At 46.4% G+C, this 18,377-nt stretch overlaps 1 protein-coding gene across 1 annotated transcript in view; it reads right to left on the minus strand.

Moving 5' to 3' along the window:
- Positions 1-7,938: 7,938 nt before the first annotated feature.
- Positions 7,939-18,377, minus strand: part of SDC1 (syndecan 1) — a 29,766-nt gene continuing 19,327 nt past the window's right edge. Inside the window, exons 2-5 of the mRNA XM_068161318.1 lie at positions 14,899-14,980; positions 11,728-12,215; positions 11,382-11,511; positions 7,939-10,849 (exon numbers count right to left, since the gene is read on the minus strand). Coding sequence (XP_068017419.1) covers positions 10,683-10,849; positions 11,382-11,511; positions 11,728-12,215; positions 14,899-14,980 — 867 coding nt within the window. The 3' untranslated portion in view covers positions 7,939-10,682. The remainder of the gene's footprint in view (positions 10,850-11,381; positions 11,512-11,727; positions 12,216-14,898; positions 14,981-18,377) is intronic.

An 18,377-nucleotide genomic window follows, 5' to 3' on the forward strand; every position in this document is an offset into this window, starting at 1 on the left:
AGCAAGTCAATATCCTTCCTAAACTGAGGGGCCCAGAACTGGACACAGTACTCGAGGTGCGGCCTAACCAGTGCTGAGTACAGGGGCAGAATGACCTCCCTGCTCCTGCTGGCCACACTGTTCCTGATGCAGGCCAGGATGCCATTGGCCCTCTTGGCTGCCTGGGCACACTGCAGGCTCATGTTCAGCCTACCATCAGCCAGTACCCCCAGGTCCCTCTCCACCTGGCTGCTCTCCAGCCACTCTGACCCCAGCCTGTAGCTCTGCATGGGGTTGTTGTGGCCAATGTGCAGAACCCGGCACTTGGATGTGTTAAATCTCATGCCCTTGGACTCTGCCCATCTCTCCAGCCTGTCGAGGTCCCTCTCTACCCTCCAGCAGATCAACTCCTGCCCCCAGCTTAGTGTTGTCCACTAATTTACTGATGATCGACTCAATGCCCTCATCCAGATCATCAATAAAGATGTCAAAGAGCAGGGGGCCCAGCACTGATCCCTGGGGCACACCACTAGTGACTGGCTGCCAGCTGGATGTGGCACCATTCACCACCACTCTCTGGGCTCGGCCCTCCAGCCAGATCCTAACCCAATGCAGTGTGCTCCCGTCTAAGCCATGGGCTGACAGCTTGGTCAGGAGTTTGCTATGGGGGACGGTGTCAAAGGCCTTGCTGAGGTCCAGGTAGACCACATCCACAGGCCTCCCCACATCCACCAGGCAGGTCACCTGATCATAGAAGGAGATCAGGTTAGTCAGGCAGGACCTGCCCTTTCTAAATCCATGCTGGCTAGGCCTGATCCCTTGGCCATCCTCTAAGTGTTGTGTGATTGCACTCAGGATGACCTGTTCCATAATCTTGCCTGGCACTGAGGTCAGGCTGACAGGCCTATAATTCCCTGGCTCATCCAACTGGCCCTTCTTGTGGATGGGCACAACTTCCCAGCTTCCAGTCCTCTGGGATCTCTCCAGTGAGCCAGGACTGCTGGAAAATTATGGATAGTGGCTTGGCCAGCTCATCTGCCAGCTCTCTCAACACCCTAGGATGAATCCCATCTGGTCCCATGGACTTGTGGGGATCCAAGCTGCTGAGGAGAGCTCCAACCCCCTGCTCATGGAACATAGGGAAACTATGCAGTTCCCTGGCTCCTTCTGCCAGCTCTGCAGGCCAGCTGTCTGGAAGACATTCTGTCCTGCTAGTAAAAATTGAGGCAAAGAAGGTGTTAAGTACCTCTGCCTTTTCCTCTGTTGCAGTTTGAGCTGGGTGCCCCCCTGCAATGTTTACTTCCTGTGTCCAGAAGTCCAGCCCAGAGGGTTGGACGCAGGCAATTATGTAGTATTTCCTACCACAATTCTTTGCACCACTCTAAGATCTAGTGCGGAGTCTGGCACTTACTCTTTTCTTCCTCCTCCATCAGCCGGTAACTGGGGGAGGTGTCTCCTGGCTTTGGGCCTGGCTAGGTCCAAGGCCATGGGGGGATGGGCAGTCTCAGATCTGGCCAGCTGAGACTAGCCTAGCAGTGGGAGGGGGAAGAAGGAGCCCTGGGGGTCTTGGGTGTACCCTCAGGTGGAGATGGGATCTCTCTGGGTCTGTTTTGGGATCTTTCTTTGTCACTGCGCTTTTGGGTATTTGTAAATGTTCACTGATTTCTATTTAAACTTTCCATCACTTTTGCAATCCGTTTGTCTGAGTCTTTATTGTTGCCAGTGGTGGGGAAGGGGGCTGCCTCAACCCAGCACATCCTCATCCTTTGATACAACATTTCCCTCCATATCAACCAAGGAGTGGAGGTTGTCCTTGCCCTTCCTCTTCCTATTAATATATTTATAGAAGGACTTTTTGTTGTCCTTCACAGTAGAGGCCAGTTTAAGCTCCAAATGTGCTTTTGCCTCCCTAATTTTCTTCCTGCATGATTTGGCAACATCCTTAAACATTCCATGGGTTGCCTCACCTTTCTTCCAAAGATGATACACCCTTTTTTTTTCCTTAGTTCTATTAAAAGTTCATTAACCATCCAGGCTGGCCGTCTGCCCCAGCAGCTCATCTTCCGGCACATTGACACAGCCTGTTCCTGCGCCTTCAACAATTCTTCCTTGAAGCAGGTCCAGCCCTCCTGGACACCTTTATTTTCAAGGGCTTTATCCCAAGGAACCCTCTGAATTAGTTCCTTGAGTAACCTGAAGTCTGCCCTCCAGAAGTCCAGAGTGGAGGTCTTCTTGCTACCCTGGGTAGTTGATCCCATGCTAGTTGATCCTAATTGTTACTGTTCAGAACATTAAAATATTATACTCTTGCTACTCCACACTGTTGAGGCTGCCCAAATTCCCAACAGCAAGTGTCATTCCATGTATTTCCTTCAAATTCAGACAATATTTAGCAATATGTCCCCAAAATGAGGTTGTCTATTCATACTAACTTCCTATCTTGCAGAGCTTGCTGCAGGCTCCTCTTTAACCCTTTCCTCATCACTTTATAATTCTTCCACCAATCCCCAGCTTCCTCCTTCTGATTATTCATTTTCTGTGCGGCACTGATAAATTGCTTCACTGAGGTTCAAATAGATTAGATTGGCATTGACTGAAAAATACCCCTGCTATTAAAAAGCAAGAGATCTGATTAGACTGCCACAATCTACCTTTGGTGAACCTATTTTATATTTTATTGCCATATCAGCATCCTACCTTTTAAACTTTTTTATCCTTCAGGTCCTTTTATAAGATCCTGCATATTGCTAAGGCCAAACATTTTCTCCCCTCTTTCTGTAGAGCACTAGAATGGCCACCCTTTAATGTGACAAGCGCATTTAAAACACTATCTCTCAGGCTTCCAGCTTCATGAGCTGAACACTACCCATGAATGCCAATCATTTGGTTTTGAACTTCTATCTCATCTCCTGCATATTTAAAGTGTGTTTGGTTTTGTTTGTTTGTTTAGTTTTACCTCAAATGGAGCAAATTTCACCCTGTAACTTTACAGCCCTAGTTATTTTCATCACTAGTCCTGATGAGGATTCAGTCAAGGCATTGATGAAGTGTCTGAAATAGCTTTTCTTCTTAGCCCCCCCTGTAGAGTAGCTCTCTTTTTTCCCCCCTGTTCTCTACTTCAATTAGAAGATTATACAGCCTTTTAGACTTGCTTTAGCTTCTTTTACAGGGTTTAATGCAACCTGACAAAATGAGAATTGTGAAAAGCCCTTCTCCTCCTCTAGTAGTTTGCCTTCCTTGACATTCAGTGCATTTACACTCTCCAGCTCATTTTTCCAGAACAAAGAAGAGGTCAGATTTTCTGCCAGCCACATTCTTTGCATCTCACTTGTGAACAAGAGCAAATGTGATAATTGCTCCAGCATGGATGAAGAAAATCAGGAAGCACAGCAAACAAATGTGACTCAGGGAAACCCATACTAACCTGTGCCACACCAGAGTCAGACTGTCCCTTCTATAGATTCTTAGTACAATGAAGTTTCTCTGAAGTGCAGACTGAGACAGTGTTTCACTTCTAAGAGTTTTCACAGAGACACTTCTGTAATGGGTTGGGGCAGACCCCCTCCCCACCACGCGCAGAAATAACGACTCAGACAAACAGATTGCAAAAGTGATGGAAAGTTTAAATAGAACAGTGAGTGCGTGCAGAGAACTAGAAATACAGTGACAAGAGAAAAGAACCCAAAACAGACCCAGAGAAATCCCATCCCTACCTGAGGGTACACCCGAGACCCCCAGGGCTCCTTCTTCCCCCTCCCATTGCTAGGCTAGTCTCAGCTGGCCAGATCTGAGACTGCCCATCCCCCCGTGGCCTTGGGCCTAGCAAGGCCCAAAGCCAGGAGATCTCTCCCCCATGTTACCGGCTGACAGAGGAGGAAGAAAAGAGGAAGTGCCAGACCCCGCCGTGAAACTTATAGTGGTGCAAGGGATCATGGTAGGAAATAACCTAATTTCCTGTGTCCACCCACTGGGCTGGACTTCTGGACACAGGAAACACCCCTGTAGCAGAGGGCAGCCAGCCCAAACTACGACACACTTCCCACTCCCCTCAGCAATTACGTTTTTTTTCTCTAGCTGCTACCTTAACTTCCCACTCTACCACTGACTAGAAAAGTGGAAGCAAAAGTCTTGGGAACCCCCCAAGGAAGACAGTTCATAGGAGGCAAGACACTGCTATGCAAAACAGTCAACTCTGATCTCTTTTACCCAGTTTAAGGGAGTGGCAAAGTTGGCATGGAGTTAGAAAGCACTTTCCAGCTTTATCTCAGATATGGAAGCAAAATCTTCTGAACTCAACCCTTCACTCCTTTTTCCCCATCTCAAAACATTCTGATTAGCAAGCTTCCTGCAAATATTTTCTAATGGGATACACATAGCCCATATGGTTCCAGTGTAAGCAAGAGGAGATTATAAACTACAAATGTGATGGCTAGTTTACAGAACATAAAAAAGAAGTTTCTTACAGCTCAAAACCTTGTAAAAGATAGTAACTGTATAAGTTGCAGCAAGACCCACCCAGACAGGCAGCAGCTTTTGACATCCCTATTTTGTGAATGGCCTTTTCCTCTATTTCTGTTTTGCTCCAGCTTCTCTTCCAGCCATAGCACCACAGAGAAACTCATGCTGTACAAAAGAATTTATTTAGAATTTTTTATTTAGAAAAAATACTTAGGACAGGCCCACAATGGTCTCCCTCCTTGGAGGCAATCCCCAAATGTGTCTTGGGAAGGACATTTTAAGAGAACTTGGGCCTGTCCCTGCTACAGCCCTCCCTGATTTTCATAGTTTCATAGTTTCATAGTTTCATTCAGGGTTGGAAGGGACCACAAGGATCATCTAGTTCCAACCCCCCTGCCATGGGCAGGGACACCCCACACTAGATCAGGCTGGACAGAGCCTCATCCAGCCTGCTCTTAAACACCCCCAGGGACGGGGCCTCGACCACCTCCCTGGACAACCCATTCCAGGGTTTCACCACTCTCATGGTGAAGAACCTCCTCCTCACATCCAGCCTGAATCTCCCCACCTCCAGCTTCATTCCATTCCCCCTAGTCCTATCACTACCTGATATCCTGAGAAGTCCTTCCCCTGCCTTCCTGTAGGCCCCCTTCAGATACTGGAAGGCGACAATTAGGTCACCTCGGAGCCTTCTCTTCTGCAGACTGTACAGCCCCAACTCCTTCAGTCTGTCCTCATAGGAGAGGTGCTCCAGCCCTCTGATCATCCTCGTGGCCCTTCTCTGGACACGTTCCAGCACCTCCACATCCCTCTTGTAATAGGGGCTCCAGAACTGGACACAGTACTCCAGGTGGGGTCTCACCAGGGCTGAGTAGAGGGGGAGGATCACCTCCCTCGACCTGCTAGCCACACTTCTCCTGATGCAGCCCAGGATCTGATTGGCTTTGCGGGCTGCAAGTGCACACTGAGAGCTCATGTTGAGCTTTTTGTCCACCAGCACCCCCAAGTCTCTCTCCTCAGGGCTATCCTCCAGCCAGTCACTGCCCAGCCTGTATTTGTGCCTGGGATTGCCTCGACCCAGATGCAGGACCCTGCACTTGCTCTTATTGAACTTCATGAGGTTGGCCTGTGCCCACCTCTCTAGCCTGTCAAGGTCCCTCTGGATGGCCTCCCTTCCCTCCAGCGTGTCTGCTGCACCACACAGCTTGGTGTCATCAGCAAACTTGCTGAGGGTGCACTCAATGCCACTGTCCATGTCCCCCACAAAGATGTTGAATAAGATAGGCCCCAGGACTGATCCCTGAGGGACTCCACTTGTCACTGGCCTCCACTGGGACATGGAGCCATTGACAGCCACTCTTTGGGTGCGGCCATCAAGCCAGTTCCTTATCCATCTAGTGGTCCACCAATCAAACCCATGTGTCACCAGTTTGGAGACCAGGATGTGGTGCGGGACAGTGTCGAAGGCTTTGCTCAGGTCCAGGTAAACGACATCAGTTGCTCGCCCCTCATCTATTAATTTTGTCACCTGCTCATAGAAGGCCACCAGGTTGGTCAGGCAGGATTTGCCCTTGGCAAAGCCATGCTGACTGTTCCCAATCACCTCTTCACTATTCTTTTGAGCGAGTAGTGACTCCAGGAGGATCTGTTCCATGATCTTTCCAGGCACAGAGGTGAGACTGACTGGCCTGTAGTTCCCTGGTTCCTCCTTCTTGCCCTTTTTGAAGATGGGGGCAATGTTTCCCCTTTTCCAGTCTGTGGGGACTTCACCAGACTGCCAGGACTTTTGAAATATAATAGAGAGGGGTTTAGCAACCTCATCTGCCAGTTCTCTCAGCACCCGTGGGTGTAACCCGTCGGGTCCCATGGACTTGAACACTTTCAGGTTCTTCAGATGATCACGAACCTGATCTGCACTTACAATGGGCAGTTCTTCCTCCCTGTCCCTGGCTTTGACTTCCATAACATCAGGAGTGTGGCTAGAGGCCCTTGCAGTGAAGACTGAGGTAAAGAAGTTATTAAGTACCTCAGCCTTTTCCTCATCACAGGTGACCATGTCACCATTTTCTTTTCTGAGGGGGCCCACACCTTCCCTAGTCTTCTTCTTCCCAGTAATATACCTGTAAAAGTTCTTAGTATTCCCTTTAATCTCCCTGGCTAGATTCAACTCAAACTCTGCTTTGGCTTTCCTGACCAGGACTCTTGCTGCTCGGGCAGCTTCCTTGTATTCCCCCTGTTCTACCTGTCCTTCCCTCCACTTCCTGTAGAGTTTCCTTTTAAGTAATAGTGTGTCCAGTAGCTCCTTGCCCATCCAGGCAGGCCTCCTAGCATTCTTACCTGCTTTTCTCTTTGTTGGTACACAGAGCTCCTGGACACAGAGGAGGTGGTCCTTGAATACTGACCAGCTGTCCTGGGTCCCTCTTCCCTCCAGGGCTTTGTCCCATGACACTTTGGCTAGCAGATCCCTGAAGCGATCAAAATCTGCATGCCTAAAGTCTAGGGTCATGAGCTTGGAATACTTCCTCCTGATTGCCCTGAGGATGTTAAATTCAACTGCTTCATGGTCACTGCAGCCAAGGCCGTCTATGAGCCTCACATTGCTTACCAGCCCTTCCCTGTTGGTGAGAACAAGGTCCAGCATAGCACCATTTCTTGTTGGTTCCTCCACCATTTGGAGGAGGAAGTTGTCTTCTATGCAGTCCAGGAACATCCTGGATTGCTGGTGCCTTGCTGTGTTGTCCCTCCAGCAGATGTCCGGGTGGTTGAAATCACCCATGAGGACCAGGGCTTGTGACCTGGAAGCTGCTTCTATTTGCCTATGGAGGGCCTCATCTGCTTGGATCTGCTGGTCAGGTGGCCTGTAGGAGACCCCCACAGTAATATCTTCTTCCCCTGTCCTGCCTTTAATTTTGACCCATACACTCTCAACTAGCTTATCATCCCTCCCCAGTTGGAGCTCCACTGATTCCAACTGGCTATTGACATAGAGGGCAACACCTCCTCCTCTCCTTCCCTGCCTATCCTTCCTAAAGAGTTTATACCCATCTATGCCTACATCCCAGTCATGGGATTCATCCCACCAAGTTTCAGTAACAGCCACTATGTCGTGGCATCCCAGCAGCACTCCTGGAGGCAGAAAATGAGTCCAAGAGGAATCCTTGTGGAAGACTTGCAACTTTTTGTCACCTTTTTTGGGATGCACAAGTAAGGAGAGCTCCCAAAAAATCAGAGCCAGCATGAAATGCTACAGGGTTCCAACAAAGAGATTTTGTTCATCTCCATTACACCCTGTTCACATCCCACACCACTGCCTCAGGGCAGGGTACGAGGGAAATAGACCATGCTCATACCCGTCAAATCCTGAGCTGAATCTCTGTATGTGTGGCACCAAAATTCACATTTCTTGCTTGGAATCCAAAGTCTTTAAAGAGCTGGGCAGTCTTAGAAACCACATCTACTTTGTGAAGTATTACCTAGAGCAGCGCTCACATATCAGACACATTCTTGCCAAAACGCCATTTATTGCAGTATACCTTTACATGGCATACAGATAACCAAATTCTGGATCTCCTCTTATTCATATTCATTTGTACCACTTAAATAACAGACTATCATGTTTGTTTCACAAACTGTCAGTTTAGACTACTAAAATATACAGGTTTTTTTTTTTTTTCCCTTTCCCCCTAGCAAGGTTGTGAGGTACAACTGAAGTTTACCGCCTTATTTTCCTGTGCTTTACGAGAACTTTTTTTTATAGATAAACCTATCAAACAACATTTCTACATTCCTATACAAAGCAAATAATTACAGATGAAATTAACACCATCTGGTCATTTCATTAACCTATAAAAATTAATTGTTTAAAAAAAAAAAAAAAGACATAATGGACTTTGCAGCTTTACTTAAAAGCAGCCAGCTACACGTATGCACAGATTTTCCTTGTGCATAAAAAAAGAGTTTAGAATCAAGAAGTGTTGTGTTTGGTTTTTGATTTTTTTTTGGTTGGTTGGTTTTTTCCCCCTTGGGTTTGCAGAGAAGGCACCAATTTTAGCTGCATAGCAGCTCAGGAGTGTTTCATACTTCATTTAAACTACACAGGTTTAAGTTCTACTGTTAGCTTGCAACATTTATACCAACTGTTGCCATGTTCTCCAATCATTCCCTCTGGCTCAACAGCATAAATATTTACATCAATTGTAAACACTCCTCCATCTACCTCATACTTTCTGCACTGAGTTATGAGGAATTGAACTCCAAGAAGCTAACCAAAGGCAAAGCAGAAGTAAGGCTTGTGCAGAAGACCACACTTTTCCTCTCACTTGGTTTGAGATACTGTGGAGAACTCCAGACCCTCAATGAGCCCTTATATCTAACTGTGACCGTTTGAGGCTGTCCCCTTAAGAAAGGGAATATTGTGGTCGGATGTTTGTAAACAAAAGACGGATCTAAACTAATTTCATTGGTAGATTGGGGGGAAGCACCTTTTGAACTTTGAACTGGGAGTACAGCAGAGAATCCTGGGCATTCCTGCACTTTTCCTCAGTCTTGCTTTTCCCCCTTTGCAGCTCACAGCGTTCTGGGCTCTCGGCCAGGCTTGACCTTGAAGCAGATAAAGCGTGAGGCCTCTTCTAACATTCTAACACGTAACTGCTTTTTAATTAACAGTTTCTGTTTTCCTCTCTTTCTAACCCTCTCAGGGGAAAGGGGGAGAGAAGGGGGAGCAGAGGTGGGGAACCCCCTCAGCAGAGGGGGGAACTCTCATTTCTGTGCTACTTTGTTGTATATTTCTGTATATATTGTAAATACTGTAAATTCTGTATATATTTCCCTGCGTTTCCCTAAACTGCTTTGTAAATATACAGCACCCACTGCTTTGCTAATTCAGCTGTGAGGTTTTTTTTCTTTCCCTTCAATTTTCTTCCCTCTACTCACAGTGGGGGGGAAGGGCCTGGCCTTTCCCCCAACCCTATGACACTAACAGCACACTGACCACCACCAGCTTCAGGCATCTGGACTTTCCTCAGGTGTTTTCAGCCCTTACTAGTCTGACATCCCTAGAGTCGCTTCTTTCCAAAGTGCAGGAACAGCTTCTGAAGAGCCATTCCAGTCGTGAGAGTCAAGCACACAAACTGTTGCATATATTTAAGGCCATCTTACACTTAGCCTTCATCAGGCTTGTTTCAGGAGCTACATACACTTCTCTACTCCTTGCTGCAAAGCCATGATATGCTGCTTTCTACTTTCCACTCCTGTGCGCCAAGGTATCCTGTGGCATAGACGGCAGACCATGTTCCAAGACAACCACTGTAAACAGGGCACAGAGAGGTAGGTGCTACAACACGCCAGCAGCCACCTGGCCACTACACAGTAGTGTGGGATAAGAGTATGTGCAGGACAGCCCAATCTAGATTTGGCACCAGAGAAGGGAATGTCTGAGATGAAACCACTTGGAAAAAAATTTTTTTAAAAAATCAAATCTATTTCTTACCTAAGCCTAGAAAGAGCAAGAGGGCAGTGGGAGAGTTCAATGCTACTGGTAAAATGAACTCCTCATTTTGGGGTCTTTGGGGTTTGTTTTGTATCAGCATATGCACCTTACTGCTTAGGAGCTGGCTCTCAGTATGGGATAACACTTGCAAAATCTAAGTTATTTTAAATCATGTGAATGTCATTTGCTTACCTCCTGCCCTTCACACCTCCTTTCACCAGAAATCATGTTCAGCTTGATGTTTCATAGGCATTAAGTGCTCCAATTACGGCAGTTAAAAAGAGCTAGGGGATTGCAATGTACCAAATGTCTGCCCAGTGCAGCCATTAGTTACACTTAAAACATACTTATGAGTTAAATATGAAGGATTCCTTCTGTACAGAATTTTGAGCACTGGTAGTTGTTTATTCTTACTAGTCCTTTCCCTAAATATCAAGAAGTTTATATATACAGTGCTCCCTTATCTTCTCCCCACTGCCAGCCCAGCAGTCTTTAGATAAATCAAAGTGAGTTTAGGAACTTGCAGTCCTACTTCTGTTAAAAAAGAAAAAAATAAAAAGTTGTGCAAGAAAGCAGGGAATGTTCAACGAATCCAGATCTACTTTGTAGTTATAAACTTTCCAATGGCAAAGTGGTAAGGGCAAATAACCCAGTGATCATATGGCTTAAGTTTAATGCAAAGCACACTATGAGGTCCACGTGCAGGGAGAGAAGAGTCCAAGAAAGATGGAAGAAGAAGTGTCCTGAAGAGAAATGCTTATGCATAGAATTCTTCTTGTTTGTGTGGTTTTTTGTATCCTCCATTAGACTGTTTTGGTTCATCCAGTGAATAGCTGCCTTCGTCTTTTTTCTTCATTCTATACAGCATAAATGCAACTAGGAACACTGCAAACACCAAACCTACCAGTCCTCCAGCAATAACACCTGGAAGGGGAAAAAAAGACACAAATTACCCTAGACACCACAGTATGACTCTAGGTTCCAGACTGCTTCTTATAAAGTCAGGGACCACCTAATGACTTCCAGAAATCAATTTGTACCTTTGTCCCCTCCCAAACTAATCAGCCTCCAATGACCAAGAGCCTGTTCATCTACATAAGGAAAACCAACAGAAGCAGATCTCCCACTGGGCAATGCTGCAAAACATGCAAGGTTCTGTTGTTCAACTCTAGCAAGTTGATCCAGGCAGCACTAGAACAGTTTTACTTAATTTAAGAGGAATTTAAAAAGAAAAATTCCAAATAACTACCAGTGGCTACTTTGCTCTTAGCAGACTAAGAATTGCCCCTACAAGGGTTTTGACAATGCAGAATCATGAATCCCCACCCTCAGAGATCTAACATAAAAGGTCAGCTTTCACATTCCAAGATGTACTTGCAGAACTCCAGCTTCTCCTGCCTGGAAGACTGCTACAAGAGTCTGCTTTTACCAGCTACAAATCCAGAATATCAGGTACCTCCAAGAACCTCTTTTCTGTCCATAATTCCTGAGGCTCCTGCTGCTTTGGCATTCCTCCCAGAGTCAGGTAGAACTTCTGAGTTCTGGGTGGGGACCAAATCCTCATCTTTAATCAATATGAAGTCTCCCTGTTGGGACACAAAAGGCAGGTTACTCACATTTCTCATCATGTCTGTTACTGGATACTTTCCACAGCTTTGTTTCTTGTCATCTAAAACGCTCCACCAATGTAACCTATTAAATAATTTATTTGATTTTTTTTTTACCAATTCTCACCCTTTCCTGCAAAATCAACTAATAAATTCATCTCCCTGGAAAGGGTGTCAAAAGCTATTAGTCCTCACCGGGTCTCCAGAACCATCTTCAGAAACCTCTGCATGCATCGGAACAACTTCCTTGGGAGCTGCTGTCGTGGGGATGGCAGCAACATCTCCCTCACGATGGATGGTAGGGTGGGGCTCAGGCACATCTTTAGTGTCTGGCACTTCAGAGCTTGGGATTTTAGGTTCAAGATCATGGACTGTGCCTGAGACTTCTGAAGGATCTACATGAACCACTGAAGGGAAGTGAGTAGTGGGGCTTCTCACTGTTGTAACCACATCACTTGGTTTTTCATCGGGTGAACCCAGGACGGTTCCTTCATCCTTCACAGCTACAACTGGCTCCTCTGTCACTACGTTACTAGTTGCAAAAGGAGATACTAATTCCTTTTCAGTTCGGCTCTCAATCCCAGGAAATGGCTTTTCATTGAAATCTGTTGGTGTTGCCACTAGTGAGGAATTAGTTGGATCTCCTGGGATTCTCCAGGTGTGAGACTGGTCAGTCAGGGGACCTGCAAAACCAAAAATATATTATCCTTATAGTTCAGGGACCTATTACCAGTATCTACAGGATGCTGGGCTAAGGAGGATGCCTAAACTGCATAGCCAACATTCATAACAGCAGTCCAGTTTGTAATTCCTTATACTTTTCTGTGGAATAGGGAAGGGACAGATGTGCTGTTCAGCAGTACTTTCTTAGTCATCTGCTTCTCCTCAAGGGATGAGTGATAGTCTGCTTGTGGACAGGTCAACAAGGGGGAAAGGGTGTTTTCAGTATCCTGGTTGCTCAGGATGGGTATCCAACACTTTTCCCATAAATAAACCATTTATTTAGAATAAACAAAACCAGGTTGGAAGAGACCTTCAAGATCATCACATCCAACCCATCAACCAATCCTACCCACCTAAACAACTAACCCATGGCACCAAGCACCCCATCAAGTCTCCTCCTGAAAACCTCCAATGACAGCGACTCCACCACCTCCCCAGGCAGCCGATTCCAATGGGCAATCACTCTCTCTGTATAGAACTTCTTCCTAACATCCAACCTAAACCTCCCCTGGCGCAGCCTGAGACTGTGTCCTCTTGTTCTGGTACTGGCTGCCTGGGAGAAGAGACCATCATCTGCCTGTCTACAACCTCCCTTCAGGTAGTTGTAGAGAGTGATAAGGTCACCCCTGAGTCTCCTCTTCTCCAGGCTGAGCAATCCCAGCTCCCTCAGTCTTTCCTCATAGGGCTTGTGTTCCAAACCTCTCACCAACTTCATTGCCCTTCTCTGGACTCGTTCCAGCAAGTCAACACCCTTCCTAAACTGAGGGGCCCAGAACTGGACACAGGACTCGAGGTGTGGCCTAACCAGTGCAGTGTACAGGGGCAAAATGACCTCCCTGCTCCTGCTGGCCACACTGTTCCTGATGCAGGCCAGGATGCCATTGGCCCTCTTGGCTGCCTGGGCACACTGCAGGCTCATGTTCAGCCTACCATCAGCCAGTACCCACAGGTCCCTCTCTACCTGGCCGCTCTCCAGCCACTCTGACCCCAGCCTGTAGCTCTGCATGGGGTTGTTGTGGCCAATGTGCAGAACCCGACACTTGGATGTGTTAAATCTCATGCCCTTGGACTCTGCCCATCTCTCCAGCCTGTCGAGGTCCCTCTGCAGAGCCTCTCTACCCTCCAGCAGATCAACTCCTGCCCCCAGCTTGGTGCCGTCCGCAAATTTACTGATGATCGACTCAATGCCCTCATCCAGATCATCAATAAAGATGTTAAAGAGCATGGGGCCCAGCACTGATCCTTGGGGCACACCACTAGTGACTGGCTGCCAGCTGGATGTGGCACCATTCACCACCACTCTCTGGGCTCGGCCCTCCAGCCAGTTCCTAACCCAATGCAGTGTGCTCCCGTCCAAGCCATGGGCTGACAGCTTGGTCAGGAGTTTGCTATGGGGGACGGTGTCAAAGGCTTTGCTGAGGTCCAGGTAGACTACATCAACAGGCCTCCCCACATCCACCAGGCGGGTCACCTGATCATAGAAGGAGATCAGGTTGGTCAGGCAGCACCTGCCCTTCCTAAATCCATGCTGGCTAGGCCTGATCCCTTGGCCATCCTCTAAGTGCTGTGTGATTGCACTCAGGATGACCTGTTCCATAATCTTGCCTGGCACTGAGGTCAGGCTGACAGGCCTATAATTCCCTGGCTCATCCAACTGGCCCTTCTTGTGGATGGGCACAACATTGACCAGCTTCCAGTCTTCTGGGACCTCTCCAGTGAGCCAGGACTGCTGAAACATGATGGATAGTGGCTTGGCCAGCTCATCTGCCAGCTCTCTCAGCACCCTAGGATGGATCCCATCTGGTCCCATGGACTTGTGGGGATCCAAGCTGCTGAGGAGAGTTCCAACCACCTCCTCATGGAACACAGGGAAACTGTGCAGCTCCCTGGCTCCTTCTGCCAGCTCTGCAGGCCAGCTGTCTGGAAATATTTTTGTTCAGTTCAGAGGAGTCACCCCTATATTTGCACCTTTAGTCAGTGTACATTTGGTGCTGATTTCAGGGTCTTATTCCTGCAGAATTTTAGCTACAATACATGCATATGGCTGAAAAGAAGCAGAAGCTTGCTCATTCCTCAGTAGCATCTCCTAAAATTCAGCACTGAACACCAAAGGTTTCATCTCATACAATTTAGTAATCTTCCCAACAGACCTTTTCCACACCCTAAAAGGCCTTTATTCTGCTTTCCAAGAAAAATTATGGCCCATGTGAAATTGCACATCTGATGACAGATAAAATTTGCACTTGATTCATGTTGGCAGGTTGGGTTTTTCACACCCTCAAATGGTATCTCCTACCAGCTTGTAAGGGAGGTTAAGGGTCCTTCTTATGGTCTCTCTTCCCCATGAGCAAAGAATTACTGCGGTTTCATAACATTCTTCATGCAATATCTCACATTAGCAGTCACATGGATTATACCTGCTTCTGCTCAGTTTTAAATCTCCTACATCTCACTTCCTGCTAGCATCTGAAGAAATACAGGATGAATAGATTAGGTGCACTGTTCCAAACTCTTATATTCTGGGGCAGGTGTGTGTGTGAGTGATTCTTCTTTCGGCCTCTTTTAACTTGGATGCTTATCAGGATTTCAATTGTCACATTCTGGAAGGATCAAGCACTAAAAGTACAAGTGCTAGTAACTCACCTGCACCTGAACCTGAGAATGCATCATCATCATCACCAGAAGAATCAAGATCTTCAGGAGGCACGTTCAGATTTGTAGTTTGCTTTAAAGAGAAGGGGAAAAGGTGTGTTAGTGATGAGATTAAAGCTATTGTGTTGCTTGCATGAAGTCTTCTAAAGGCTCCTGAAGGTTACACAAGCTTTCTTTGTTCAGTTTGTATTTTCTCATCTTTCTTCAAAGATGAGAAGATCAGTCTTGCTGTCTCCCTTCTGTGTACTGCTTCCAGGTTGCACTTGCTTTGGGAAAGAAAGGAAGTAATCTGTTCAGAGCTGCATCCTGGTAGCAGCTGATGCTCAGTCTTTGCACAACATTACCATTCTGATTCAGGAGCTGACAGCTTAGGTCTTTGCTAATTACCAACCACTTAGTCTCTACCAGACTTGCTAGGGTTAGATAATGGTTGGATTTGATGATCTTGAAGGCCTTTTCCAACCAAAGTGATTCTATCTATGACCTGTGAATTACTGCATTATTTCTTAGGAGCAGGAAAGAAGGTGAGACAAAGCAGTTTGGCTTCGCTGCCTTTTTCAGCCCTTCCAGCACTGTTCACATATTTGTAACCAAAGCATTTAACTGGAAGTAAAATGAGATTTCCTTTTTCTAAGTGTGGGCACTCAGACTAAGTCCTGAGATAGAAGCCAGTCTTCCAAGTAGGAGAATACAGGTCTACATCTATCTATTTAGGTGTCGAGGAGTACGCTGAACAGCATCGAAATTCACTTGCTGAAACAAGAGGCCAGACCCCTGTTCTGTTGCACCTTTTTGTCACAACACACTATGTTCAAAGCTGTTCAGGATATCCAAAGACAACAGCAGAATAATTACTCTGAAAAGAGTAGAGTGATTACTTCTTGCATCTTTTTAGCCTCTATATTTACTCTTCCTATCAGTACAATATTCTTAACTGTCAGATCATGACTAGCCTTGGGTTTATTTCTACCATTACTTAACCAGCGACCCTTCCTTTTCAGGGAGGATCGTACCCCATCCAACTACATTCCCGGTTTTCCATAATTTAGACTTCTATCACATCCTCAGGATGACCCCATCACCCCTGTCCAGCACTACCTAATCATCCAAGCTGATCATGGTTTTATGAGGAGTGTGATGTGATCAAAGAATATATCTGACCTCCAAGATCATCCAGTCCAACCAAAAGAAGAATATGCATTCTTGCCAGCTTTGCAACCAAGCCCACTGCATTTCTCCAGCTTGCATTAACACAGTTTCATCTAAAAACTACTTATTTTCACCCCAGGAAGAAGCTAGCCAGTACTAGCATGATCTGTCAAACAGTGCAATTGAGCTCTCCCATTGTCATTGTATTACCTACATCGCTGTATTTGTTTGCCCTCTCCATTTCATTCCTTTAAGATATCAGGTGTATGCAGTTCTCTTTCACCTTCATCTATTCCCCACATTTCCATAAAACAACTAGTTTCAAAGGTGAACAACTAACCCACTAGATTCAATTTCTTTGAAGACCAAGTATGCAATCTGCCAGCATTCTAATCAGGCCCAAGATCCTACCCCTCCTAGACAATCATTGTAGGTACAACAACCCCATGCAGCGCTACAGGCTGGGGTCAGAGTGGCTGGAGAGCAGACAGGTAGAAAAGGAACTGGGGGTACTGGTTGATGGTAGGCTGAACATGAGCCTGCAGTGTGCCCAGGTAGCCAAGAGGGCCAATGGCATCCTGGCCTGTATCAGGAACAGTGTCACCAGCAGGAGCAGGAAGGTCATTCTGCCCCTGTACTCAGCACTGGTAGGGCCACACCTTGAGTCCTGTGTCCAGTTCTGGGCCCCTCAGTTCAGGAAAGATGTTGAGTTGCTGGAACGAGTCCAGAGAAGGGCAACAAAGTTGGTGAGGGGTTTGGAGCACAAGCCCTATGAGGAGAGGCTGAGGGAGCTGGGGTTGCTTAGCCTGGAGAAAAGGAGGCTCAGGTGAGACCTTATTGCTCTCTACAACTACCTGAAGGGTGGTTGTAGCCAGGTGGAGGTTGGTCTCTTCTCCCAGGCAACCAGCACCAGAACAAGAGGACACAGTCTCAAGCTGTGCCAGAGGAGGTTCAGACTGGATGTTAGGAAGAAATTCTTCATAGAGAGAGTGATTGCCCATTGGAATGGGCTGCCCGGGGAGGTGGTAGAGTCACCATCACTGGAGGTGTTTAGGAAGAGACTGGATGGGGTGCTTGGTGCCATGGTTTAGTTGATGAGATGGTGTTGGATGATGGGTTGGACATGATGATCTCAAAGGTCTCTTCCAACCTGGTTTATTCTGTTCTATTCTAGGTAGGTGATTATTTTTTTTTACATTTTTTTTAAGTAACAACAAGAAAGTAAGAATAGACATTAAACTTTTTAGCATTATCCTTCTCAACTGGAAGAAAAATTCCAGCTAAACCACTTTTCCCTCAGGATTCAGCAAGTATATTTCTAGAGAAGTTTCTAAGAAGAAACCAACCTTCAGTTTCTTCTTTAGCTTCATGTCATGAGGTAATTTGGATTTTCAGATTTGCCCCTGCTTGTTTGCATTGTTCTTTTGCACTCATCCATGGAAAAGAGGTTGGATGAGTACTTCCTGTATATTTTCTTTCTCGTGTCAAAGTTCAGTGACTCACACCAATTTTGAATATTAAAGAGTACAAACTGTTGGTGCATAAAGAATTCAGGAAGAACTGCCAGAACTCCCAAACTCTGCTGCCTTGAGTGTCCTTTCCAGTACATTCAGAAGTGAAGTCAGAATTCCAAAATTGCATGAGGATGAGGGGGTGCTGGGGACTTTCTCCCTCCTTTCTTGCACTAGCAGTGGCAATAGAGTCCTTGGTTCTCCTACTTAGCTTGAACACAAAAGGAGGATACATTAAAAAATGGGTACATTCTCCTCCCAGTAGGAAGACTCAACCTTGAAGCAGTTAGAAAGTTACCTCTCCATCTTTTTATTGAAGGAGGAGACTGTTTAAGATGTCACCACACACCATTATAAGAATTGAGATTAACTTCCCTTCTAATCCTAATCTTCAAGGGTAGCTCTTCCAGGATTTCCAAGAACACCTGGACTGATTTGATGGTCTGCAAACCTTAGCAACATTCCTGAAAGGATCACAGTGAGGAAACAAAATAGCAACTCTTGATCTTGACTACCCAGCCAGCACTCCTTCCCCTGTGGTGTTAATGAACAAGGATTGTTCAGTCATGCCATGCTTCCTTTCTTATTATCCAGCATGTTCAGCCAGCCTACCCTCATATTTCTCCTCACACCTGAGCTTTCAGCCTCTTTCCAGGCTGCTGCATGTTCTGCTTCTCCATAGCCTTTGTCATGTGTTTCTTTGAAACCTAGTTTGATTTCTGTATCTTAGACAGAGACATCCAGGTCCTCCTCAGAGAAGGAAAGTCCAGTGCATCCCAGTCTAAACTAAGAGAACTCCACTATTCCAGG

This window comes from Melanerpes formicivorus, unplaced genomic scaffold (assembly GCF_026170545.1).
Source record: "Melanerpes formicivorus ecotype bairdi unplaced genomic scaffold, bMelFor1.0.p_v2 SCAF_57, whole genome shotgun sequence".
Lineage (NCBI taxonomy): Eukaryota > Metazoa > Chordata > Aves > Piciformes > Picidae > Melanerpes > Melanerpes formicivorus.